This window comes from Leopardus geoffroyi, chromosome B3 (genome assembly GCF_018350155.1).
Source record: "Leopardus geoffroyi isolate Oge1 chromosome B3, O.geoffroyi_Oge1_pat1.0, whole genome shotgun sequence".
Lineage (NCBI taxonomy): Eukaryota > Metazoa > Chordata > Mammalia > Carnivora > Felidae > Leopardus > Leopardus geoffroyi.
The window spans coordinates 61101616-61129362 of NC_059337.1; the positions used below are offsets into that span (position 1 = coordinate 61101616).

At 37.8% G+C, this 27747-nt stretch overlaps 2 protein-coding genes across 3 annotated transcripts in view; both read left to right on the forward strand.

The window, feature by feature from the left end:
• TMEM87A (transmembrane protein 87A) overlaps positions 1-22724 on the forward strand; it is a 40708-nt gene extending 17984 nt beyond the window's left edge. The window contains exons 8-20 of one of the 2 annotated variants that reach the window (XM_045448070.1): positions 1094-1155; positions 1938-2121; positions 3120-3219; positions 5718-5811; positions 6577-6648; positions 10208-10316; positions 11318-11376; positions 12147-12250; positions 16944-17017; positions 17431-17492; positions 18153-18208; positions 18691-18721; positions 21461-22724. In XM_045448070.1, coding sequence (XP_045304026.1) covers positions 1094-1155; positions 1938-2121; positions 3120-3219; positions 5718-5811; positions 6577-6648; positions 10208-10316; positions 11318-11376; positions 12147-12250; positions 16944-17017; positions 17431-17492; positions 18153-18208; positions 18691-18721; positions 21461-21502 — 1049 coding nt within the window. In that variant the 3' untranslated portion in view covers positions 21503-22724. Of the gene's footprint in view, positions 1-1093; positions 1156-1937; positions 2122-3119; positions 3220-5717; positions 5812-6576; positions 6649-7617; positions 7687-10207; positions 10317-11317; positions 11377-12146; positions 12251-16943; positions 17018-17430; positions 17493-18152; positions 18209-18690; positions 18722-21460 lie in introns of both variants that reach the window. The other variant, XM_045448071.1, reaches the window with a different exon arrangement.
• Positions 22725-24321: 1597 nt separating this feature from the next.
• VPS39 (VPS39 subunit of HOPS complex) overlaps positions 24322-27747 on the forward strand; it is a 42582-nt gene continuing 39156 nt past the window's right edge. Inside the window, exon 1 of the mRNA XM_045448069.1 lies at positions 24322-24581. Within this exon, the coding sequence (XP_045304025.1) occupies positions 24509-24581 (73 nt within the window). The 5' untranslated portion in view covers positions 24322-24508. The remainder of the gene's footprint in view (positions 24582-27747) is intronic.

Here is a 27747-nt window from a genome sequence, read left to right on the forward strand (position 1 = left end):
GTGGCTCAGTCAGTTAGACGTCTGACTTTAGCTCAGGTCATGATCTTGTGGTCTGTGAGTTCGAGCCCCACATTGGGCTCTGTGCTGACAGCTCAGAGCCTGGAGCCTGCTTCATACTCTGTTTCCCCCTCTCTCTACCTCTCCCCCACTGACACTCTGTCTCTCTCTGCCTCTCAAAAATGAATAAATGTTAAAATTTTTTTTAAAACTTTCATTATTGCTATTGTGGGATGCTCATTTATATGAGTGTTGGACCTAGTTTACTTTTTTTGGTGAGGGGGACCAGGTTTACTTTTAACAATGGTATGTCCTTTTTGCTTGATAAAAACTAGGAAATTTTCATTGACTAGACAGTTATTAGTCTGTCTCTGGATATAGATATCACTTCTCATATAAATCAGTTTTTATTTATTAATTATACCTAACATTTATCCAAATAGTTTTATCAATTATAATTTTAAAATAATCATAGTAAAAAACATAGTCATAGTTTTGCTTCAGTAAGGCAAATCTGTCTTTAAATTCTTGTTACTATCATTAAACACTTATTACGTACCTTCTGAAAATGATACATTAATGTCACAAAGTCACATAAAATTGAAATAGGTAAAAAAAATAAAGTAATAGGAAAATCTAGATATAGATAGATAGAAGACAAAGAGGACAGCAGAATGAAGGAATGAAGTCCTGTACTTTTCAAAGCACATTAGTGATGTGTTATAAGAAAAAGTATATATGAAAGGTGTTTAGAATTTAGAGGAGATGGGTTATAGTTCCAGTGGGCAGCTCACAGAAGGCTTTGTGGAGGAAATACATTCATTCTAGTCTTTAAAGGATGTGTATATGGGAACAGAGGGCTTTTCCACTTAGGATACTGACTGGAGCAGAGAGTGGAGGTTTGTGTGGTACACGGCATGAACCTTGAGAATATAAAACTTCGTGAATTTCAGAGTGCTCTATAAATATTCACCAGAATTGAAATGATTAAATAACCCAATGAGATTTTCATTAATTTCATCAATCAAATATTGCACAATGTTTTTGTTTAATTTCTGCATCCTTTACATTAATTCTGAGGACTGTGTTTTGGCAGTGACTGTTGAAGTGAAGGGTCCGTATGAATATCTCACGCTTGAAGAATATCCATTGATGATTGTAAGTGAACTTACGTTCTTTAACCTTAACATTACATGAGTTAACCTGAAAGATTGTCCATGTTTTGTGGCAATATTCTTTAAAGAATTTTTCCTGAACAGTTCAGAAAATACTGCTTGTAGTTCTGTACTTCTTACTGGATTGTGACATTCAGAGTGTCCGTGAATTCCTCTGTGCCTTGTCTTCTCATCTGTAGAATGAGGAGATTGATGACTTGTGGAATTTCAGAATTGGAAAGTACCTCACAGATAATTTCACATCTCACATTCTCTCTAGAATCTAAAGCAGGGCACTTCTTACAGCCCTATAGTTTCTGATCCCATTTAAAGTAACTAAATGATGACACTGCCTCATGTGTGTCTGTGTCTATGGGAATATCCTTACTCTATTTTCAGATTTCCTTTGTTCATGGTTTTCTTCTTTTCCCTTTCATAGTTTTCCCACTTTGTTATGTTTCATTGCCTTCAGATGTATCATAACCCTGCCATATTTTTTTCCTCTTTAGTGTTATCTTCATTTATGCAATTTTACATAGTGAGCTGAAAATGCAGTTGTAATGCAGAAGAGCGGTTACTCTTATTCATAGGTCCTTAGGTAGTCTCTCAATATGCAAGAGGAGATCATTTTTTTACGTTAATATGGAACTCCAACGAGATAAATTCTTAAAGTAGAGGGTAGAATTTTTTTTTTTTTTTTTTTTAATAGTTTAAGACTGTGTATTGATTCCAGATTGGCTCTTGGCCCTAATTTTCCCTTTTATTTCTTACCCATTTGGATGACAGTTTTTCATGGTGATGTGCATCGTATATGTCCTGTTTGGTGTTCTGTGGCTGGCATGGTCTGCCTGCTATTGGAGAGATCTCCTGAGAATTCAGTTTTGGATTGGTGCTGTCATCTTCTTGGGAATGCTTGAGAAAGCTGTCTTCTATGCAGAATTTCAGAATATTCGATACAAAGGAGAATCAGGTGTGTAACCAAAAAATGTTCACCAGTTTGTGAATGATTGGCAGGTAAGACATGTGACAGTTTAACTCAGATCAGCAGTCATTAATGGTTTTAACTTCTTAGTTACTTAATTACTAGAATAACTTAAGCATAATCATTATGATCGTGACTCTTGTTTTTAGCCTTATAACTTACGGGTTCAGTGATTTAAGAGTGATGGTACTGAAATATACAAGTTACAATAGTAGTGGCCATTTTGGGTAAGATTATTACCATCATTGAATCTCAATTGCCTTGATTTTTAAGGCACCATTATTATGTGCATCTGAAAAAGAAATAATTACTGCCAATTTAATAGTAAGATACCATTGATTATAGGACATACTTTGATTTCAAAGATGTTAAAATCCAAGAACTGGTAAAATACAGTAATATCAGGAAAATAAGAGGGTGCGTAGGTTTACTAAAGTGAACAGGTAATGATAGAAATTGTTTTGTACTGAAGTTTTTTGTGATAGTTTTGGTTCTTTCTCACCAGACATTTAAGTTTTAATGATTATTGTCGTAAGATTACTAATTAGAGTTTCCCCTGTCTTTGAAAGGGCGTGAAAATAGTAGATGTGAAAATGATTTGAAAACTGTGTATTTTGTACTTTTCACTGTATATATTCAATGTGTTTATATATTTTCAATGTGTGTTCTTCAGTTTTTAAAAATGGGGGAAAGTTCCTAAGTGTTCTAAACCGTCAGGTAGGTGAGATGTTCTCCTGAGGTTTTAGTGAAGTGGGGTTGGGGAGGGAAGGTAATTTGAGCACACCCAGATTGCTGTTCACATGAGCAAGGTAAGTAAAATCAACTTGTGTACTTGTAAAAATTGCAAGAGAGGTATTCTCTTTGAACAGAATAATCCCAATGCTTATTCTGACGACTGTTAGAGATCTAGCTCTATGTTCTGGTTCTAGAATCGCCCCTTTTTCCAAACCTAGATTATAGCACCCTTTTCTGCTTCTTTCTCACAGTTCAGGGCGCTCTGATCCTTGCAGAGCTGCTATCGGCAGTTAAACGCTCACTGGCTCGAACCCTGGTCATCATAGTCAGCCTTGGATATGGCATAGTCAAGTAAGTATTAACTTTTTATATGGAAGAACGTATTAAAATGCTGATTAAATTGAATCAGTATTTCAGGTTCCCATTGTAATTCTGAAAGAATTGATGTAAGAACCGCAGTAAGACAGTTATCTGAAATTTTGTAGATTTATAAAAGCCAGGAAATGTAAAGTGTTTCATTTCACTTCTTAGAACTCAAGGAGCATTTGCAGGAAATTCTGCAATATAATGAATGACAATTAAAACATCAAACTTTTAGAGTGAAATTGCAGTGACTTCTAATCTTCCAAAATATTTTTGCAAATCACAGTTTTTCATGGGAATGTCATTCAGTCTGAAAAAACAGTCTGAAAATAATTTACTTTTTATTCAAAAAATTTTATTGCATGCCTTCTATATACTAGATAGTGTTTTAGGCCCTGGGGATATAGCAAGTAAACAAAAGACTTGGAGTTTACATTTGTGGAAGGAGGGGACAAAGATAAAAATAAATGAATAAAATATTTAATATTTATTTCAGTGATAAGTGCTACGGAGCAAATAAAGCAGGGGAAGGATTTAGAGAGTGCCAAGCAAGAAGTGGAGCTTTCAGCTGTAAATACAGTGGCCGAGGAAGGCTTCACTTAGTGACAATTAAGCAGAGATCTTAAGGTGGTGAGGGAACTAATGTACACTTAGAAGAAGAGATCCTAAGATATGGTCAGATTCTGTGTATATTTTGAAGGTGGAGCCAATGGAATTTTCTGATGGATCAAATGTGTGATGTGAAAGAGAAGAGGAATCATGGATGATGCCAGCTGTTTCGGTGTGAGCAAGGAATGGTGGAATTGATATTTATGAGTTCAGGAAGACCTTAGATAGAATAAGTTTGGAGTAGAGTGAATATTAGGAGGTGTTAGATGCCCAAAGGGAATAAAGGGGAGAGAGTAGGGTAGAGATATGAATTTGGGAGTCATCAATATATAGATGTTATGTAAAGCCATGAGACTGGGATGTGATCACCAAGGAAGTGAGTGTGTATAGAAAAGAGGTCAAAGGATTGAACCTCGAACAATTTTAATTCTTTAGAATTCAGTGAGATGAAATAGAATTAGACCAGAGGAAGTTGAGAAGGACCATTGTGGTGAGAAGCAAACCTGAAGACTGTTTCAAGGAGAGAGTGATTGTATCAAGAGGGTTGAGCAGTCCACTGGGTTTAACTTCATGGGAGGTGTAAGTGACCTTAACAAGACGGTTTTGGTGAAGTGCTAGGATAAAAGCTTGATTGGAGTGAATTCAAGAGAGAAAATAGAAGCAGAGGAGTTGGAATTAGCCAGGTATAGACAGTTATTTCAAGTAGTCTTGCTTTAAGTGAGATTAAATAAATGAATTTTAATAAAAGAAAATCTTTTTAATGTTTATTTGTTTTTGAGAGACAGACAGAGTATAGGCAGGGGAGGGGCAGAGAGAAAAAGAGACACAGAATCTGAAGCAGGCTCCAGGCTCTGAGCTGTGAGCACAGAGCCCGACATGGGGCTCGAACTCAGGAACCTCGAGATCATGACCTGAGCTGAAGTTGGACGCTTAACCAACTGAGCCACCCAGGCACACTTGAGTTTCAGTTCTTTTAATTTATTCATTTAAAGGAGTTTTGCTTTCAGTGGGTTAAGGGGAATGGGGTGGGTTTCATTTGTAAAGTTACTTAATTGGAGTGCCTCCTATGTTCCAGGAAGTAGATTTCTAAGATATGACAGTAGGGAGAAAAATCCTTGCCCATACAGAACTTTGCTAGCATATAACAAAAAAATACAAGCACAAGTATCACTTAGGCTTAGGTAGACATGATTTACAGCAATGCATCTCACTTACAGTGCACTAATGAATCACGTGGAGATCTTGTTTAAATGTAGATTCTGATTGGGTGGCATTTTGAATGTCATGGATTCAAGACTTCCTTCAAGAACCTGTTTGGAAGACTTTATATTTTGTTGGATTCTGAGCTTACAACTGTACAGGTTATCTAATGAGTTACAATAGGATATTTGCTTATATTGTTAAAATTTTTAGATTTGGAGATGGTATTGTGGTTATGTTTTTAAAAAGCCCTTATTGATTAAAAAAAGAAATACGCTGAAAGATCATATGGGATGATGGGAGGTGGATGAGGCTTGTATGAAGCAGGATTGGCCATGGGTTAGTGGTTTTTGGGACTGGATGATACATATAGAGAGGTTCATTATACTATTGAATGTTTGAAAATTCTCTATAATAAAAATGACTTTTTTTAAAACTTTAAATGCAGTAACCAGGGCCAGATCTAAAGTTCTGGTATTCACTTTCTTGGTTTAAGACTATCTGTTCTTCCTTTTTTTTTTTTTTTTTTTTTTTTTTCCTCAGATACATCAAGTATGTCTGGCTTATCTCTGCTAACTTGTTGGCCTGTATTAATCAACATGAGTTGCTGTTACTTAGCTTATTTTGGAGTTTGTAGCATTGGTATTCAACTCTTGTCTTTGCTTTCTTCTATTTAGGCCTCGACTTGGAGTCACTCTTCACAAAGTTGTGGTAGCAGGAGCCCTCTATCTTTTGTTCTCTGGAATGGAAGGGGTCCTCAGAGTTACTGGGGTCAGTACTGCTTAATCTGAGTATTTGTGGTCAGTTCATATATATCGTTTTTGTCTTGAAAGGGTGAATTGGAAATGTCTGTGGGCTTTTTCTTCTAAGTCACCTTAGAATTCTGATTTTCAAAATGTATGTATAATGCAAATTTTCTTTTTAATCTATAAGAGCTTTGTAAGTTTAATGTGTGACCAGGAATGAATGCTTTCCCTCCTGTCCCCATATTGCTACTTATTCCTCCTCCCAGACAGGGGCTCTCATTCTTGTGTAAGGGGCAGACATGGTAATCATGTACTTGCTCCATAATCTTTTTTATTGTTTTAAAGTGGCAGTGCTCTTTGCTAACCACCACTTGAGTTTCAAAGGCTTTTCTAAAAATGGAACTAAATGTTTCACATCCTTCTTGAGGATTATAAAATCATGCCCTTTGCCAGGAAGGGAACCAAAGCACTGAGATATAAATGATAAAGAAATTTATGTTAGAGGTGGATTAATGTGAAGAAGAACTTGGTCATTCCAGCAGTTACTTATTTAAAAGTTACTCCCAGCATTAACCCATTAGATTCATGGTGGCAAATACTGTAAATTTGACTTTGCCCTCAAGAAAACTGAGCTCTGTAAGTTTTGCAATAAATTGCCCCGTAAAATAAAACTCTTTATGGATGCATATTTGTTTTTCATATCACACTGTCCTCTATGTAATTTCCTTCGACTTTCAGCAATTTTAATCTTAACTCTGTCTATTTCGTTTTCTTTCTTATGCTGCTGTAGTCTTTTTCTTATCCCTTGGCTCTGATAGGAAACCTGGCCCTCTCATCAATTGATGCCTGTATTATTTTATGGATATCCTTTCAATAATGTCCTGATGATTGGGCAATCAGGGTTATATAAATAGCAGCTTATATACATAAATGTGTGAAACAAACAGTATAGTTTTGGGGACAGATAATTTGCCTTACATTTTATTTTGGGGTATGCTCTTATTTGTAGATTTACATTATATTACAATTCTGGAAATTAGTAATTCTTTTTTTTTTTTTTTTTTTTAAAAGGGTTGAAAACCGCCTCCAAGCTGGAATTAAACTTTTTATTGCCAGTCCAACCCTAACTTTCTCCCCCTAAAGAGGGAGGATTTTTTTTTTTTTTTTAATTTTTTTTTTTTTTTCAACGTTTATTTATTTTTGGGACAGAGAGAGACAGAGCATGAACGGGGGAGGGGCAGAGAGAGAGGGAGACACAGAATCGGAAACAGGCTCCAGGCTCTGAGCCATCAGCCCAGAGCCCGACGCGGGGCTCAAACTCACGGACTGCGAGATCGTGACCTGGCTGAAGTCGGACACTTAACCGACTGCGCCACCCAGGCGCCCCAGGAAATTAGTAATTCTTAATATATTAATGCTGCAGTACTTTGAAATATGTGAACGGTCTTTTTAGACATGTAGCCAAAATCATAATGATAGGAGATAGAATGGAATGTCGGCTTGTAACACCACACCTTTTCAGTGTGTCACTTCTTAACATGGATCTTAGCATGCTAGGAGTTTTGTGGTGGTTGCCTCTTATTAGTTAGCAGCATGTTTTATTGTATTGACATTGTAATCAGCAGTTTGTGTGAAATGCTTACAGCTGTATATTCAATGTGATCGTTTGTCAGAAGGGAAGAATGCTGTAGGTACAAAGTATTCCTTATTTTCTTTTAGTTTGAATGCAAAATCATTCCAGATGATTATGTAAATGCAGAATCATGTGCTGGTTTCTTCTCTGTGCTCTCTAGACATCTCTTTTTCACCACCTCTTTTTCTTTGTCTGCAGGCCCAGACTGATCTTGCTTCCTTGGCCTTTATCCCCTTGGCTTTCCTAGACACTGCCCTGTGCTGGTGGATATCCTTCTCATTGGCTTGTTTGATGGTGGTCCATTTTCTCCCCTTGGAGATGGGTTTCCATTGATCTTTCTGCAAATGGTTTTTACTGATTTTGTTGATTACTCTTTACTTTGGGAATAGGGTGTTTTCATTCTAATGAACTGAGAGTTCAGGTAAGCAGTTATTTTGTTTTTAATTTTAAAAATTGCAGTAAGAGTTGGTGACTGTAGACTGAGCATAAGATAAAAGCTTCTGGCTTTTTTAAAAATAAGCATTTCACTTCAATTTTGGGCTTAATGTTATCTCTCTTAGTGTTAGAATCACTGACTGCTCTGGTCCTGCAATTTCTTTCAGCCTCTGGCAATTATTATTATTATTATTATTATTTTTTTATTTTTTTTTTTTCAACGTTTATTTATTTTTGGGACAGAGAGAGACAGAGCATGAACGGGGGAGGGGCAGAGAGAGAGGGAGACGCAGAATCGGAAACAGGCTCCAGGCTCTGAGCCATCAGCCCAGAGCCCGACGCGGGGCTCGAACTCACGGACCGTGAGATCGTGACCTGGCTGAAGTCGGACGCTTAACCGACTGCGCCACCCAGGCGCCCCTCTGGCAATTATTAAATCATTTGAAAATTATGTATATATTTTGATTCTTAAAATATGATTTTAGGAACTATATGAGGTTTTTTGACTCCTTTTTATTTAAAAGCAAAATTTTTTTTAATGTTTATTTTTGAGAGAGAGAGAGAGAGAGACCGAGCATAAACTGGGAGGGGCAGAGAGAGAGGGAGGGAGACACAGAATCTGCAACAGGCTCCAGGCTCTGAGCTGTCAGCACAGAGCCCGATGAGGGGCTCAAACCCACAAGCTGCAAGGTTGTGACCTGAGCCGAAGTTGGATGCTTAACCAACTGAGCCACCCAGGCGCCCCCAGGTTGTTTGACTCTCTTAAAATTCTAAGTAGGGGGGCGCCTGGGTGGCGCAGTCGGTTAAGCGTCCGACTTCAGCCAGGTCACGATCTCGCGGTCCGTGAGTTCGAGCCCCGCGTCGGGCTCTGGGCTGATGGCTCAGAGCCTGGAGCCTGGAGCCTGTTTCCGATTCTGTGTCTCCCTCTCTCTCTGCCCCTCCCCCGTTCATGCTCTGTCTCTCTCTGTCCCAAAAATAAATAAACGTTGAAAAAAAAAAATTAAAAAAAAAAAAATTCTAAGTAATTTTAGCAGATTTTAACCCATACACGATAACAGGATAAGTGTTTTAATCCTCTAATTTAAAAGTAGACTTGGGATTGTTTGAAGACTTCCGTTCTTTGAGATAAATATTGATTCATTTACAGGAGAAGTCAACCAGCAGATAACAAACAAGCTTGTGTTTGAATAATCTTTTCTTGCTTTTCAAGAGTAAACATTTGTTTATTAGGGACTTGACCTATTATTCGGGTGTTTGGACTTTTGTCTTTTGGGGATTTTTAGAAATTTATTTTGGTTTTTGTGTTATTTGGTCCTATATATAATTGGTGTGATATTATAGTCTTGATGGACTGTGACTGTTATAAAAGGCTGAATATAAATAAAGTTGTAATTTTGTGAATTTGGGGGGGATTGTCCTATATCAAAAATGTTTGAAATTGAAGTATCCTGGGCCCAAAAGGCCAAAGCTTTTCTAGGTCAGTATCTTTCAAGTGTGCTTTGTGAACCTCTACCACGCATATTGAGAGATGTGGGGAGAGGGACTGGACCATACAAGAAGATGACCCGGTAATTAGGTAGCAGCCAAGGCTCTGTTAAAGGGCAGAAGTGAGCTCCAACACACTTGCTTTCATATCTGCCCCTCATTCTGAAAGTTGAACATCAGAGCAGGTAATCGTCTATATTGGTCATTAGGTCTCCTCTATCTTTATGCAGCAACTTGTACTTAAGAATAATGTCTTGAAAATGGAGGGTTGTTGCTTTTAGAGCCTAACTGCCTGGGATTCTCAGCCAGTTTGTAATTGTATGGTCCTTTTCATTCAGGATAATTCAGGCAACTGATGGCAGGTTCCTTAACATGGCACAAGGGGACTGAGTATAAACTGTGGGAGGTTATGGGCACGAATGTGTGACTCTAGACTGGATTAGCTAGGACAATGAGAACAGAGCCACTACTTTAAAAGAGGAAAGAGGATGCTATCCCGTTTTTTTGCCCGTTAACTCATTTTTATTTCATTTTCTTCCTTTTGTCTTTCATTTGGTTCTTCTTCCTTGTTTCACTAGAAAGCTTCTTCCTATCTTTATTTCTCCTTTATGTTTTTCCTCTTATTTTTTCTTCTCTTTTGCATTCTCATTTTCTCTGGGTTTTGTGTTCTCTTTAAGTCTCATTTAAAATGAAGACTTTCTTATTAATCATGGTGAGGCTTGGGGTATTTGTGAGGTTGAGAGTGAGAGCTGTTAGGCCTGGTGTCCATAACTCTGTCAGTTTGACCCCAGATTCTCAAAGAAATATAAGAATTAGTTTACTAGTTTATTGTTTTTTCTGAATGTTGATTTCCTTGACCTGCAAACACATATTTATTAGCCTGACTCAAACAATGAAGCTGTTAAAACTTCGGAGGAACATTGTAAAACTCTCTTTGTACCGACATTTTACCAACACACTTATCTTGGCTGTGGCAGGTAAGTTGGAGACTTGCTCCCTGCTGTTTAAATGCAGTTCTTTTAGAACAGAGATTCTTAACCTGAGAGTCCATAGGTAGGCTCTCTAAAATTACATAAAAAGTTTTGTACATTTCACTTGGGGAAGTTGTCTTTCACTTTTGTCAAATTCTCAAAGGGGTCTGTGGTACAAAAAAAGTTTAGAACCACTTATTTTAATAAGTGAAGATCAACTACATATAATTTCAACTCTTGGTATATCTTTCTCCTATCTCCATTGTTTTTCTGAGATACTCTTTTTTTTTTTTTTTTTTTTTTTTTTTTTTTGAGGCAAGTGAGCACTAGTCTCATACAGCATTTAGATTTCTTTTAGAAGATGTTAATATTTGCTTATTTGGTTTTATTAAAATAAATATAGAATTGTATTTAGATTTTAGATTAGTGTACATTGCTATTATATTGGCTTTACATATATCACTAAACGTGCATAACATATTCGTTACACATATCCATTAGCATAGACTATAGCCCATGTAGGCTAATTTGCCGGCCTTTTGGCTTTTGTACCAGGAATAAAGAGGTCTGGCCTATAATTGGAACCAACAGTTCTGTTTGTCTTGCAGTCATTTTATCAACCTCTTTTTCCATCTGACCAACCAAAGAAAAATTAGCATTATTATACTAAGGCTGAAGAAAAGGAAAAAAATCATATTATTGATAATGCTGGAAAAAGCCATGTTTCTAATACCTTCTTTTCCAATTCTGAGGATGACTAAAGTAGCCAAATGGTAAACAAAACTATTCTTTACAGAAAGAATTGGCTAGAGTATGAATTGTGGGCCTTGCTTACAGCAGTTGTAAGTAAATTTGTATTGAATAAATGTGTTAAAATAATAGAGAAAATGATTGTGATGTATTGAGAGTTAGGGATGTGTGGGATTCCACTTAACTAGACTCAGAGAATGTAATTAGGGATGTAAACTAATATTCATACTGTGACCAGGTTTTTCATTTCCTGTTAGCATCTATTGTGTTTATCATCTGGACAACCATGAAGTTCAGGATAGTGACTTGTCAGTCGGTGAGTTATAAACACATGCATTTGTGAATAGTGTACTGTTCTATACACAGACGATGATGTTGATGACAATGGTAAGGTTCATACCTTTTAGGAAATTAGGGTTAGGTTTCCACTCTTGAGGGTTAGAATCCTTCCCTCCTCCTAAGTATTCTATATTAACACTGTGCTTAGTATGATAGATTTGTTTTATGGGTTTTTTGGGCAGACATTGGGAGAAAGGACTGCCTATATATCCCAATAGTGAGAGAGAACGTTATAAATGATCGTCATAGTTTGTCATAACCCAATCTTTCCTTAACTAAAAAGTTTCAACAAGAAATCCAGAGTCCAAAACATTAAGTACCTGTGAATAACACTACTCACTAGAAGCCCTGTACTTAAGATTTGAGCACAGAGACTGGCAAAACATTTCTTTGGAAGCCAGAGCTAAGCTGGTAAAAATAAATAAAATGAAAACTATAAAAAATAACAACATAACGTTACTTTCTCTTACCTTGTATAAAAGTCCTTCCCTAAAGATTCTCAGAGCTATAGGAAACATAGTGTAAGCACCAAAGTATGGTGCCTTTTCTTTAGCAATAAACACTACCAGGGAAGAAACAGTGTTCATTTATTTTTTATTCCCTGTGCTTAGCACAGTGCCTAGCACATAGCAGGGCCTTAGTTTGTATAAGTTGAACGAATAAATAAATGATTCTTGTTCTCTGCTAAGGACTTTGTGAAATGAGTTAAGATTATGTATAAAAATGTGCTTCTCCCCCTTTTGGTAGGATTGGCGGGAGCTGTGGGTGGATGATGCCATCTGGCGGTTGCTGTTCTCCATGATCCTATTTGTCATCATGGTTCTCTGGCGACCATCTGCAAACAACCAGAGGTTCTTGGACACTTCTTATTTACATTGCTAACCATTGAATGGCCATGTCATCAGTTAGGGGTAGTTCAGTGGGTGACAGTGTCCAGGCCATGTCATATATTGGAAAGGATATTCACTAGGTCTGGAATCCAGAGAAGTGGGTTCCTGTCCAACTCTTCTATTTGCACTGTGACTTTTGGCATGTTGCCTTTCTTCACTTCTCTGGGCCTTAGTTTCCTCTTCATATAATGTGAGGGAATTGAATCAATTGATACAAGGTTATTTTCGGTTCTGACATGTTCTGGTAATATGTATGTATATGAGTAAAGAAGGGAAGTAGATAGATTGTGACACTTGTAATGAGGGTCTCATCTGTCTAGTGTTGGGAAAGAAAGAACAATTTTTATGATCAGTAGACCAGCTTACTTTGTAACAATAGGGTAAAATGAAAACTTATGTGACAGACTTGGGAATTAAAAGTCTGTATGTGAATTTGCTTTGTTCAGCTATTGGCAAATCTCAGTTATTTAGAAACTGGCTATCTTTATTTGGCGAATATCTATATCTTTGGTATGCTACCCCCTCCCACCCCCATTTATATTTAGATGGTTATGAGCTTATATTACCCAACCATATCACCAAAGAAGGAAATGATGAGGCAGTATAACTAAACGGATAATTTTATAATCAGACATACCAGTAAAAGGTTTAGAAAGAAAATAAGTGACATTTTTTTTGTGTGTGTGAGATAAATGACATCTTTTTATCCCATGAAAATAGCCTGTCTTTTCGTATTACGCATTTAATGTTTGTATTCTTTGAAAAAAAGTTAAGAAAATTGAGAAAAATAGAGAAGACTTGGGATTGTTGGGATAAAGGATATGCATATTATAATTTTTCACGTATTAAAATCAGATTGCATTCAAATTATGTATCTACCAACAATTGTGTGAGAGGAGCTCTCTCCTCTACCTTCCTATTTCCCCATTATTTAATTTTTTCAGATCTGGTAAATGAGAATATTCACTGTATTTTTAGTTGCATTTAAGACTAAATTTTTATGTCTTTATGTATTTACTGGTCGTATTATTCTTCTGCCAGTCAGCTTTTTATAGCTTTGACTTTTTTTCCTTATCAGCTTATTGATCATTTTTATATTGATTTGTAGGAATTCCTTATATGTTTTAGATTCCAATATTTTGTTCCAAACATTCCAGATATTTTCTTCTAGTTTATCTTTGAACAATTGAATGGTGTTTTGGCCATAGAAAAAGTTGGAAGTATGGAGTCAAATTTGTTATTTTTTTCCTTTATGTATTGTATATTTTGTCTTTTTTTTAACTTGTTTTATTTTTTATTTTTTTAAATTTGCATCCAAATTAGTTAGCATATAGTGCAACCATGATTTCAGGAGTAGATTCCTTAGTGCCCCTTACCCATTTAGCCCATCCCTCCTCCCACAACCCCTCCCGTAACCCTCAGTTTGTTCTCCATATTTATGAGTCTCTTCTGTTTTGTCCCCCTCCCTGTTTTTATATTATTTTTGTTTCCCTTCCCTTATGTTCATCTGTTTTGTCTCTTAAAGTCCTCATATGAGTGAAGTCATATGATTTTTGTCTTTCTCTGACTGACTGATTTCACTTAGCATAATACCCTCCAGTTCCATCCACGTAGTTGCAAATGGCAAGATTTCATTCTTTTTGATCACCGAGTAATACTCCATTGTATATATATACCACATCTTCTTTATCCATTCATCCATCGATGGACATTTGGGCTCTTTCTATACTTTGGCTATTGTTGATAGTGCTGCTATAAATGTGGGGGTGCATGTGTCCCTTTGAAACAGAGCACCTGTATCCCTTGGATAAATGCCTAGTAGTGCAATTGCTGGGTCGTAGGGTAGTTCTATTTTTAGTTTTTTGAGGAACCTCCATACTGTTTTGCAGAGTGGCTGCACCAGCTTGCATTCCCATTGTTTTTTTCTTTTTAATGTTTATTTTTGAGAGAGTGTGCAGACGGGGGAGGGGCAGAGAGAAGGCGACAGAGGATCTGAAGCTGGCTCTCTGCTGATAGCAGCGAGCCCAGTGTGGGGCTCAAACTCATGAACTGTAGAGATCATGACCTGAGCCGAGTCGGATGCTCAACTGACTGGACCACCCAGGTGCCCCATTTTTTTTGTGTCTTGTCTAAGAAATTTTTTCCTGGCTTAAGGTGAAGTCTAAAGTTATTCTATGATTTTTTCAAAATTTCACAGTTGTGCTTTTATTCATCAAGAATTGTTTAATTGTGAGTTCTCTATTCTGCTTTTTTCTCTCTCTCTGATCCTACATCAGTAGTACACTTTCTCAAATTATCTTAGTTTACTGATAAGTCTTCATATGTGTCTTCCCCCTTAATCTTCTTTTTTAGAAAATATCCATTGCCATTGGGTCTTTTCTCTTTAATAAAATGTTTAACTAGTTTATTTAATTGTAGGAAAACCTTTATCGGATTTTGATTAGAATTTAATTGAATTGATAGGTTAATTAGGGAAGTTACATATATTTTTTCCATCCTTGCATATGGTATGTCCTATTGTTTTTAATCTTTTCAGTGCTTTATGTTTTATAACTTTTTTTTTTTTTTAAGAGAGCATGAGCAGGGAAGGGGGCAGAAGGAGAGAGGAGACTTTTTTTTTTTTAAGTTTATTGATTTTGAGGGGGGGCGGGAAGGGAAGGGTAGAGAGAAGGGGGAGAGAGAGAATCCCAAGCAGGCTCCGCAGTGATTGTGATGTGGGACTGTATCCCAGGAACCATGAGATCATGACCTGAGATGAAATCAAGAGTCAGATGCTTAACTGACTGAGTCACCCAGGCGCCCCGAGAGCCTCACCCTCAGCGTGGAGCCTAGTATAGAGCTCAATCTTACAATTCTAGGATCATGATGAGATCCAAAATCAAGACTTGGATGTTCAACTGACTAAGCCACCTAGCCCCCTGTTTCATAACTTTTGTTAAAATATTTAAAAATTTTTATGGCTCTTATGGATGCACCCTTTTAAAATAATACATATGGCTTTGGCAAAAATGTAGGAATGCTGTTGATTGTTTTAAATTTTTTAATATTTATTTATATATTCATTCGTTCGTTCAAGTTAGTTAACATACAGTGTAGTCTTGGCTTCAGGAGTAGAACCCAGTGATTCATTCATCTCTTACATATTGACACCCAGTGCTCATCCGGCAAAGTGCCCTCCTTAATGCCTGTCACCCATTTAACCCACCCCCCTCCAGCAACCCTCAGTTTGTTCTCTGTATTTAAGAGTCTCTTATGGTTTGCCTTCCTCTTTGTTTTGTTTATGTTATTTTTCCTTCCCTTCCCCTATGTTCATCTGTTGAGTTTCTCAAATTCCATATATGAGTGAAATGTTTATTTTGAGAGAGAGAGAAAGGACAGAAAGAAAGGGAAGAAAGGAAGGAGAAGGAAGGAGGGGTGGATGGAAGAATCCCAAGCAGGCTCCATGCTGTCAGCGCAGAACCCTATGTGGAGCTCAATCCTAAGAACCGTGAAATCATGACCTGAACCAAATTTTAAGTAGGCTCCATGCCTAACATGGCTTGAACTCACAACCCTGAGATCAAGAGTTGCATTATCTATGGACTGGGCCAGCTAAGAGCCTTGTAATGCTATTGATTTTTATATATCATATCCATCAACCTTCATATGTTGTCTTGTTCTGATAATTTCTAGATTTCCCCATTAGATTGATTTTTATTGAAAGTAATGACAATGTTACTCTTTCTTTTCCAACTAACACTGCTGCCTCATTACTGTTTCTTGTGTTAGTTAGGCTCTCCTGTATAGTATTGAATTGAGGCATTGAGAGTGGACCTCCTCATTTTATTCTGAATTTTAAAAAGTGCTTTTCAAGTATTATTAACTTTGATATCTAGTGTTAATTTTTGCTAATTATCCTTTAATAGGTTATGGGTGTTCCCTGTTACTCCTAGCTTTTAAAGAGTTCTGTGGGGTTTTTGTTTTTTAATTCATGAAAGGGTGATTTAAAAACAAAGTAGAATTAAAATAAGAGACAACAGTAAGTACAGAGTGAGTTCAAAGTGGAAGCTTTCTAGGAGATATCTGTCTAGCAGCTGCTTTGCTGAATCTCTTGGAAGTTGTAAAGGAAAGATTTCTTAGATATACCAGATGAAGCCTTCATCTTCTCAACTCCCCACTTGGAACCTGAGATTTTAAATTACCTGGTACATACAAGGTCAGGACTTTGTCTCTTAACTACAAATTGAAAGGCTGAGATTTTAAATTACATGAGAATTTACTTTCCTCTTCGTGGTAATATATGCTTGTAAATGCTTTACCATGTGTGAGGTATTGTTCTAAGCACTTTTTGAAATGACTTGTTTACTTTTTATAAAACACCTCAATGAGTAATGTCTTATCCCCAATTTCAGATGAGAAAACTGAGGCACAGAGAATAAGTAACTTGTCTAAAGTACCAGGTAGTATGTGGCTGAGCCTGCACTTGTAAATGTGATACTGTCCTGCTTCTCTTGCTAATAAAGGCAAATAAGAGCTTTCTGAAGGGGAGGAATTATTTTGTTTTCACTAAAATAATTTTATGAATGACTCATTGCAGCTTCAGTAATAAGGTCTGTAAAATCTAGAGAGTGTAGCATTTCTTGTAGTTTTCTAATTTGTTTCTTTCCGTTGTCAGGTTTGCCTTTTCACCATTGTCTGAGGAAGAGGAAGAAGATGAACAAAAAGAACCTATGCTAAAAGAAAGCTTTGGTAGTGATAAAATTGATTTGTGCTTTAAATATTATTTTCTGGTTTTTAGAAATAGAGTAAAGCAAATATAACAGTTTGTGAATATCAAAATCAAGATACTTTGATACAGTTTATTATTTTACAACTGTTGTACAATTGTTTCTCAATTTGGTATGTGGTGAAGTTAGGGGGAATCAAAAGTAAGGGTATAAATATTAAGGTGAAGCCATGATAAATTCAGTGAATAATTGCACAGTAAATGTACGCTTTGCTTACTGGATGAGCTGGAAATTTGGCTTTGAACTTCTAGCATAAAAGTAGAGAAATAGCTGTTGTATAAATCAGGGTCCATAAACCTAAAGTTCTGAATCCATGTTTGAATTATTGCTGGTCTCTGATACACTTAACCCATCTACTTTGTTTTCCCTCTGCAGAAGGAATGAAAATGAGAAGTACTAAACAAGAACCAAATGGAAATAGTAAAGTAAACAAAGCAGTAAGTAATTGTATACAGGCCTTAATGATTTTTTAGATCTATGCTGTAATTAAGCTTGCTTTATACATCTTTTAATATATATTACATTTACATTTTTAAAAACAGAAACAGTAAGTGATTCTCATTCTAAGATCTAGTTATCTTTAACCTAGTTGGTTTGTTACCGTGTCCTGAAAAGGCACCTCAGACTAGTCTGATGGTTCTATTTAATTGTTTTCATCAATGGAAGTTATAGCCCTGTTAACCTAAGATGCTATTTGTAGTAAAGATCAAGATTTTTTTTCATTCAGCAGTTTCTTGTTTGTTTTTTAGAACTATGCATGCAGTCTACATTAAGGGCTTTAGAATTTATCTCACTTTTAAGGAGCAAAACTTACAGGAAGCAAACTCTTAGGTATTAGAACATTGAGAAGAAAGCATTTAAAGACATAATTTTATATTTCACTTACATACTTATATTACACTTACATGGATTTTTTAAAGTATTGACTCTATAACTTTTTAAATTATTAGCAGTCACAATTCACAATTGTTATGTGAATATACTACTTCAGAATTCTCAAAAGATTAAGTTTAAAAATGTTGAGACCTCTTTAGATCCTTACTTGACATGTATTATCTGGTGCATTTTAGTAACCACTGGTATTTGTATGTTTCCAGCAGGAAGATGATTTGAAATGGGTAGAAGAGAATGTTCCTTCTTCTGTGACAGATGTGTAAGTTTTTGAATTGTTATCATCAGAATCCTATTTCAGTTAGTATAACTTTTATTAAGTAAATGAGCTGAAGAACATGCTAATGCGAATGCTAATGGAAAATTAAAGAATATTAAAAATGTTAAAAAGATGTTAAAAATAAGGAATGATATACAATCAGGATTATATGTTCAGATGACATTTCTGCTTAGAAAGATTTAGCTGTACACCTTCCCAAAATCATTGGGATAATCCTTTTGAGATTTTTTAGTTCCATGACTATATTTTTAATTAAATATTGGCCCTGTTACAGTGCAGGACATGGTTTTTCTCTGCACAATTCCAGTAACTCTTCTGTTTTCATATTTGCTTTTTTCCCCCCGAAGTGCCCATTAATAAGATGCAGATCTTAATTATTGAAAGGGCTTTAAATTGTATTCATAATTTCCTTTATGAACATTTATGACTTTACGTTGTTCATTTTGGTGTTTTCCTCTCTGCAGAGCACTTCCAGCCCTTCTGGATTCAGATGAGGTTAGTAATCAAATCATGTGCATAAACTGTGGGTCTCATGATTTAATAGGGAATCATAGGTCCTTTGTTCAGGGGAATTTTATTTATTTGACTCAGTAACGGCCTGAAGGACTGTAGTTGGTATAGTTGAAAAAGGATGAGAATAGAAATACCAATATTAGAACCCAGATATTATTCAAGAAGGTTTCCTTTCTGTACCTGTCGCCTATTTCTTTTCCAAAGTTTTATGATCAGATTTGAGGACAGGTCTTTTGTTCTGAATATTAGGTTATTCTAGTATCCCTTGATTTTTGAATGTCCTTTGAAAGCATTGGCCTGAATCCAACTTACTTTGTTGGATTGGCTGCTAAGAAAAATTGTTCATTTCCCACTGACTTGCTGTGTGATGCGGCATACAATGTCAAATTCCTTAGCAGTTCTATGCATTGAAATAATTGAGAACTCTACCATTTAGAATTAAACCTATCTTTGTAACACTTTGCCTTCTGTGGTATATTCTGCAGTTCCTAGATCTCCCTGTTGTGGGCTTCTGCTAATAGTTTGCCCTCAGGGCTTCCTTTTGACTTTAGCTCTCCAGCCATTGCTCTGTTTCAGTCAAAGAAGGCTGAGTATGTGAAACCCAGTTGGGCAGTTCACTACAGGTTTATTACAGTACTTTTGGTTATATCGACTTCACCTATCTGTTCATATTTCCCTGTGTGAAAAACCTATTCAAGAACTAAGAACTTAAATGAATTACAAGAGAAACAAGTTTTAAAGGACCAGGAATCAAAACAGCATTAGATTTTGTGGCCTCAGTTTTGGAAGCTAGAAGATAATAGAACAATGTCTTCGAATTCTGAGGAAAATTATTTTCTTTTTTTTAATGTTTGTTTATTTTTGAGAGAGACAGAGAGCACGAGGAGGCGAGGGGCAGAGAGGGGGAGACACAGAATCTGAAGCAGGTTCCAGGCTCTGAGCTGCCAGCACGTGGGGCTTGATCCCACAAACTGCGAGATCATGACCTGAGCCAAAATGGAACGCTCAACCAACTGAGCCACCTAGGCCCCTGAGGAAAATCATTTTCAACCTAGAATTGTATTTTCTTTTTTTTTTTTTTTTTTATAATTTTTTTTTTTTTCAACGTTTATTTTTGGGACAGAGAGAGACAGAGCATGAACGGGGGAGGGGCAGAGAGAGAGGGAGACACAGAATCAGAAACAGGCTCCAGGCTCTGAGCCATCAGCCCAGAGCCTGACGCGGGGCTCGAACTCATGGACCGCGAGATCGTGACCTGGCTGAAGTCGGACGCTTAACCGACTGCGCCACCCAGGCGCCCCTAGAATTGTATTTTCAACTAAACTGTCGGTATGAGGGTAAAATAAAGATGTTTTCAGTCATGCAAAAAATAAAATAATTAACATTCTATATGTGCTTTCTCAGGAAAGTAATAGAAAATGTTCTTTATAAATTGAGAGAACTAAAAAGAGAAAGACTTTGGATTCAGGAAATAAAGGATCCAACAGAGGGGCAAGGATAAACTCCCAGGATGATGATGTAAGAAACTCCAAGACCAGTAGCTGGGTGACAGTCTTAGAGGGCATCCAGTCCAGAATGGAGCAGACCAGAGAGCTTCAGGAGGAATAGTTCTAAGAGTAAAATAAAAAGGATAGATTGGCTGATGTAATTGATCATATTGAAAAAGTATTTACACATCTGTTACAGTTCAGGATAAATTTGTGATACGTGCTTTTAGCAAATGAAACAACACAAAATGAAAAATGTTAACTCTAAGGTGAAAAATTACATAAGAGAGGAAATTTAATGGTAACACGTTAATTTTCTTCATTGAAACGGCATATATAAATACTGTTTTCTAATCAGACCTAATTTTTAACATGATTTTTAGAAAAATTATGAAAATATATAAAATCTGCCATCCTAATTATTGTCAGGTGCATAGTGTTAACTATATGCACATTGTTGTACAACAGATCTCTAGAACTTTTTCAAGTGTAATTTTAGTGAATGTGTAATCTTTCATTTTAAGGATATACCATATTTTGTTTAAACAGTCCTGTGTTTTTGAACATTTAATTCTGTTTTGTTATAATTTTGAGTTTTGCAGTAGAAATGTTTCTGGCTAAATCTTTGCCCACATCCTTGACATTTTCTTTAAGTTAAATTCTTGAATCAGAGGAGGTCCACATTTTCATTAAAACTTAATCTTTTTTTTTTTTAAGTTATTTAAAGTTTATTTATTTATTTTGAGAGAGAGAAAGAGAGAGCAAGTGGAGGAGGGGCAGAGAGAGGGAGGGAGAGAGAGAATCTTAAGCAGGCTCTGCACTGCCAGCACAGAGCTCAGTGCGGGGCTCAAACTCAAGAACCGTGAGATCATGACCTGAGCTGAAATCAAGGGCTGGACGCTCAACCAACTGAGCCACCCAAGTGCCCCCGTTTAAGCTTAATCTTAAGTAAATATTTGTTTAATCATCTTATTTGACTCAGAAAGATACAGTTCCTTTTGATCTGTGGTTTGGTGTCCAGAAACCTAGAAATTTTGATTCAGTTGATTTCTGGTGGGGCCTAGGCATCTGTGTGTTTCAAAATCTTCATAGATAGGAACCATTTCTAAATATTTAGTGGACATAAGCAAAAGTACTTGTGGGAAATGTGTGTGTGCATCCTCTTTATAGAGGATACTTGGAATGTAGACCATTTAAAATTAATATGCTTAGAAAAGACTTTTTTTCCCCCTAGGAACGAATGATCACACACTTTGAAAGGTCCAAAATGGAGTAAAGAATGGGAAGATGTGCAGTTGAAGATGGGTAGTAACTCGGAAGAGATCAGCTTCTGTGTCAATCTTCTACACTCCTCCATGGAATTAAAGGAGGCAGTGAAACCTGATCTATTCCTTGACCTTTGTGCATTGGAGCTGGTGAGAGGTGTCAGAACAAGGAGAACATCTTACTGAAAACAAGTTCATAGGACAAGAAAAATCTACAAGTTTTTATTTACAACATTGATGCCCCTTTCCCTCCCACACCCTGACATGGATGTTTATGCAACTTATGTGTGTTGTTCCTGAACCTTCTATAACGTTTAAATTGTTTAATCTATCAAACTAAAAAGTTTAACATCTTCTAAAGAACTATGACATCAACGCCATAATATGTAATCTCCAGGAGCAACTGCCTATAATTTTTATTTATTTAGAGAGTTACATAGGTGATGGGGGAAATTATCAATTACCTTTCCATTTCCTGAGAAGCCAAGGTTACATCTTACAGAGGTAATTTTGAGAAAAAAAGAGTCCTGAGCTAAGGAGCCATGGTTCTATGGATGATTTAAAACAAAAACAAAAGAGTATGTAAGAGAGAAGCAAACTGTTACAGTATGATTCAGATCATTTAAAAAAAAAATCAAGTGCAATTTTGTTTACAAATGGTGTATATTAAAGATTTTTCTATCTCAGATGTACTTTAGAGAGAAATATTAGCTTAACTCTTGACATCTGCTATTGTGACACATCCCATTGCTGGCAATGTGGTGCACACTCCAGAACTTTTAACTACTGTTTTGTAAGCCTCCAAGGGCGGTGGCATTGCGGAGTCCTAGGCAGTGCTTTGTTTGCCTTCATGCCATTCACTGGGTGTTGCACTAGATGCAGAGAGGCACTCCGTCTAAGTGCTTGTGAATGAGTGCCCTGCTAAAGGAACTGTAATGCTTAGGAAGCAGGAGCTAATACAAAGGAAACAGGTCCTTCTGGCTTAATTGAAACAGTTTTTCCTGCATGAAGTAGCGTGGAGGCCCTAGACTGCTGCTCATTCTTTAGGATCGACTGTTCTTATACCTGGTGTTGGTTTAGAGACTGTTTATAAAAGACATCACAAGGTGATGGGATTCATTTGAAGCACTATATTTGTTTTAATGGTTTTGTCCAATTTTGCCTTCCCAAGATTTTTGTTTTACGTAGAAAGTTCATGCCACTTTTTAATATAAAAAATTTTAACAAAATTAATATATTTTCCTCATTTTTTTCAGACTTTCTCTAAAGACCATCCTTTCTCCCAAATTCTTGTGGGAATTTTCCTTCCATGGTTTTTACTCTACATTGTCTTATTATCTGTTGAAGCCATTGACCACATGACCACAATCTTACTAACTCATACTATAGTGGAAGTGTTTACATTTATTTAACATCTCTGTATAGCTCTTTGCTGTGGTGATTTAAAAAAAAAAGTCACCTAGGCGATATCTCTAAGGAACATATGAAGAACTGACTATATTCTCAGGTTAATCCATTAGCAAAGGGCTAGTGGTACTGTTGTGTGCTGTTCTTCCATAGAGACACTTAACAAGTGAATAATAGTTATAATGCACCAAGATAGTTGGTCAAATATTTTTTGAGGGTGGTTAGATGTTGACTTAAGACCAGGGAAAAAATCTTAAGGTGTTAAGCAGTAGTGTAAAGTAACAAATTTTGTAGACTGTACCTGATAATTCTTTCTGCATTCTCTTATGGGTTATGGCACTGTGATTACATACAGCGTATCATTTCTTAGAACTGGTTCAGAAGTAATTTATAGTTGTTACATTGACATGTTACCTGAGAGTTTATATCGGTCTTAGTCCTTGGGCCTGAAACTGCTAGGTATCAGGCCTTCTTTGAGGACAGCAGCTGGCAGTTCTATATTTTCAAGGTGTTCATTTTCTATGGTGAAAATCACCCATAATGCTTGATTTATTTAGTAGTTTTTGTGTTAATACTGACACTTTGAAAGTATTTCACTGGATTATCAGAAACAGCATTTGGTAAAGATGGGACAGTAATCCTAATTTACAAGTGAAGAAACTGACATTGTATAAAAATAAAGTGACCAAGGCCAGTTTTTTTTTACTTATGGTAGACTTATGTTTTAAACTCAAGTGCTTTAATGACCTACCTGCTATATTCTTTGTGTGTGGGGGGAAGGGGGGGTTGCCAGATACACCTCATTCTTGCAGTAGTTTTCAAACATTAAAGTCCATGGACTCACTCTGGGGACTTACTAAAGCACAGACTGCTGGACCCCCTGCACCCCCCCCCCCCCCATCCAGATTTCTGATCCAGTAGGGCAGGAATGAGGCCTGAGGCTGCATTTCCACTAAGTTTCCAGGTGATGTTGATACTACTAGTCTAGGGATCACATTTTGAGAACCACTGGCCTAGAATAACCTTTAAAAAAAAGGGTAAAATAGTTGAAGTGGTTGGGATTATAATGGTAATGCAAAAACCACCATTTATCGGGTGTTTAGAGTGTGTCAGGAGTTGCTAATGTCCACAACACCAAGTTAGTGTGGAACACTACCATCCTTTAGCAGATAAAGAAACAAAGGCTAATTTCCTAAATGGTCTCCATCCCGACTAAGCGACGCCAAAGCCCGAACTCACCACCATGCTACACTGAGACAGTTCCAAGATGCCCCCCCCCCCCCCCCGCCTTTTAGGTAAGCCCCGTCGCTAATCAGGCTCCAGGACACACAAGTTCTGGGTCTAGGGTGAAGGTGGGAAGCCTAGCGCCGGCGCGTTCCTCGAAAGAGCGTTAGGAATTTGCGCGGAAGGGGCGGGCTTCTGCTGCGGAAGGGGCGGGCTTAGCCCGGCAGGAAGTCCGGTGTTGGCCGTGTTGCCAAACGGCCTGTAGCTGGGGTCTCGGGCAGCGTCCCGCTTGGCCCTTCCTTCGGGCTGGTTCCCGGCCCAGGCCCAAACCTGGCCCGTCCCCGCACACTTCGGGTGAGACTGCTGCGGCGACTCTTCTCGCCGCCATGCATGACGCCTTCGAGCCAGTGCCGATCCTGGAAAAGCTGCCTCTGCAGATCGACTGTCTGGCTGCCTGGGGTGAGCCGAGGGCCCGAGGCGGGTTTAGCGCAGAAGCGGTTCCTGCCTTTCACAAGGCTGGGGATGTGGACAGGAGTCTGGCTGTTTGGACTCCGATCGGACGCTGTCCGAGACGCATGGGATGAGGGAGGGCATAGTATTGTAGACAGCGAGGTCAAATGGGACTGTTTGGCAAGTCCTCAGGGACCCAGACTTTCGGTACGTTTATCCTTGCTTTCGGTACAGAGTTGAAGGTTGAACTTTTCTAATTAACTGTGCTCAGCTTTGGGTCATTTCTATTCCCAAGAAGTCTTCAGTTTGGAGGGGCAAGCACTGGGGAGTTTTCAACCTATCGGGGGCTTGAACTTGTCCAGATGATTGTTGTTTTCTAGGTGAAAGACAACACTATTTTGGGGGGGGCATTAAATACATTAATACCGTATGCCTTTTTTCTTAGTAATCACTCATCGTTCACTTGTCAGTTGTCAGTGTCACTTGTCACTAGGTAGCTCACGTTGTTGTTCTAAACTCAGTTTAGCCAAGTGGTTGATTGCCTTGTATTCAAAATGTCCCAAGTTACCTAACTGGGTAGAAGAGCATCATTCCAGGCTGTCATGGAATCTAACCCATTAAAAAGTTGTGTAATCCTCTTGGGATTGGTCAGTACAGAAAACAGGGTCTGGCATCTCCTGTATGCTCTAGAATGAAAATGGTTTCAGGGGTCTAAACCTTGACTCTCAGTTATGAACGTTATGCTCTTATCTTTGAGTGCTTGTGTCTGATAACAGCCACCGAAGACCAAACAAGTAATTTAAGTCTTTCTTGTTAATGTCCAGGTGCTAAAAATCAAAGGCCATAAAAAAGTGGCCCAGAAGTCTTAATCAGATCTTATACTGAGCTAGGTGCCTAAGATGGGCCTGGTGGAATCTTGGTGGTGGCTGGTGTCTTCTGGATCATTTACAGACAGTACCACCCAGTCAGTCTTGCAGAGTTCCTTACAGCCTCTTCAGTAAGGTGCTTTCACTACAGGTCTTCATGTTAATTTGCACTGTCTTGCCTTTAGCACCCTTGGGCTTTAAAATCACACCTTCACAGCTGTCTTAGTCCCTTGGGTTAAGGAGAGACTCTTGCTTCCTCTGGATATCTCAAGAAACCCTCCATTTTCTGTGATTAAATGCTCAGTAAAAATTAAAAATAAGCAGAGGAGGGGCGCTTGGGTGGCTCAGTTGGTTAAGCATCAGACTCTTGATTTTGTCTCAGGTCATGATCTGGCAGTTTATAGGACTGAGCCCTGCATAGGGTCTGATAGTGCAGAGCCTGCTTGGGATTCTCTCTCTCTCTCTCTCTCTCTCTCTCTCTCTGCCCCTCCCTATCTTGCACACATGTGTGCGCACATGCTCTCTCTCTCAAAATAAATAAACACTAAAAAAAATAAATAGAGGAGAAAAGAAATGTAAAAAATGAAAGACTTGACACTGTACAAAGGGACACATTCCCCTAATTTTTCGTCAAATATGTATTAGATGTATGTATATGGACCAGTTTCTCTGCTAAAGACAGGGCTTAAAGGATGATTAGGAAACAGTGCCTGTGTTCCTAGGACACAGAGTGAGAAACAAAGACATATGAACGGATTATGATGTAAGATAAATGATACTGGAGGCATATGCTGCCTAATATAGAAACATGGGAGAGAGGTACCCAACTCAGCCTAGGACATATGCTTCTAAAAAGGATGAATGCAGCTGCTTACCATACTTGTCAGAATCCTTGACTGATACTCTCTGGAACTAGTAGTACATGTATCTCAGCCTCTCACCGACTCCACTTTGTCACCGTAAAGATTCCCTGTACTTGAGCTTTCCAGAAAGTTTTGAAATGGTAGGGATGGGGCACCTGTGTGGCTCAGAAGAGCGTGCAACTCTTGATCTCAGGGTCGTGAGTTGAAGTGCTACATTGGGTGCAGAGATTACTTAAAATGAGTAAATAAATTAAAACTTGAAATGGTAGGTAGCTCTTTGCCTTGATCCCAGCAGGGGACGGGCTCCTAGGACGCTGCAGTAGGTATTAGGCTACAAGAGGCTATTTACCAACTCTTGACTCAAAACTATTTTCTGACCTGAGCAGCAGTAAATACTACTATTTCTAGTCGTTACCCTTTTTACCTAAAATTCATCCAGGAACCTCCAGAAACCAGATCATGCAGGGCCAGACAGCATTCGAGCTGGAAGATGTCTTAGAGACACCATAGTCCATCTCTTGGGAAATGGAAATGAGGGAAATGGAGATGAGGATGCTGATGATGACTTCTCCCTAAACTCCAGAGTTGTAGAATCCGTCTGACTTTTCAATACCTTCATTTGGACGTCTAGTAGCATGGCCACCACGGTTCTTGATTCCACTCTCCCAAAACATGTTTTGTCCCCCTGCATCCCACATCTCAGCAAATGACATTTCTATGTACCTATTTTACTAAGGCCAAAAGCCTTGGAATCATTCTTCACTTCTCTTACATGCTGCATCCAGTCCATCTGCAAATCTTGTGTGCCCTACTTTCAGAATAAGTCTAGAGTCCAATCACTTCTCTCCATCTGTACTGTTTCTACTTTGATGAGAGCACCACCTCTCTCATTTGGATTACTGCAGTAGTTGTCTGACTGATCACCATGTTGTTTGTTATTGTGCTGCTCTCAGTCTTCTCCACACGGAGGTAGAGTGATCCCTTGAAAATTTAATCTGATCACATCTCTCCAGTGCTCAGAACCCTTCAGTAGCTTCCTATCACAACTAGAATAAGTTCCAAAGCCCTTTCTGTGCTTCATACATCTGACATCATCAGGCCTCTAGTTATTTCCCCTCACCCACCCCATCTCCTGTGCTCTTACCCCGTCTCCTTTGTCCTGTTAGTCACACAGTCTTCTTTATTCCATAATACCCAAAGCATGTACCTACCTCAGGGCTTTTGCACTTGCTCTTTCCTCTGTCTGGAACTCTCTTGCTCTAAATATTACATTGCTCCTTCCTCCTTTCCTTCAGGTCTCTTGTGAAATGCCACATAAATCAGCAAGACTTTCTTTCCCCAACTATGCTATATAAAAGACAATGTGCTATTCTCTTACTCAGGCTTATCCTTCTTCTTATCATGGATTGCTACTTAATGCTGTTTTATATTATATTATTGTCTCTT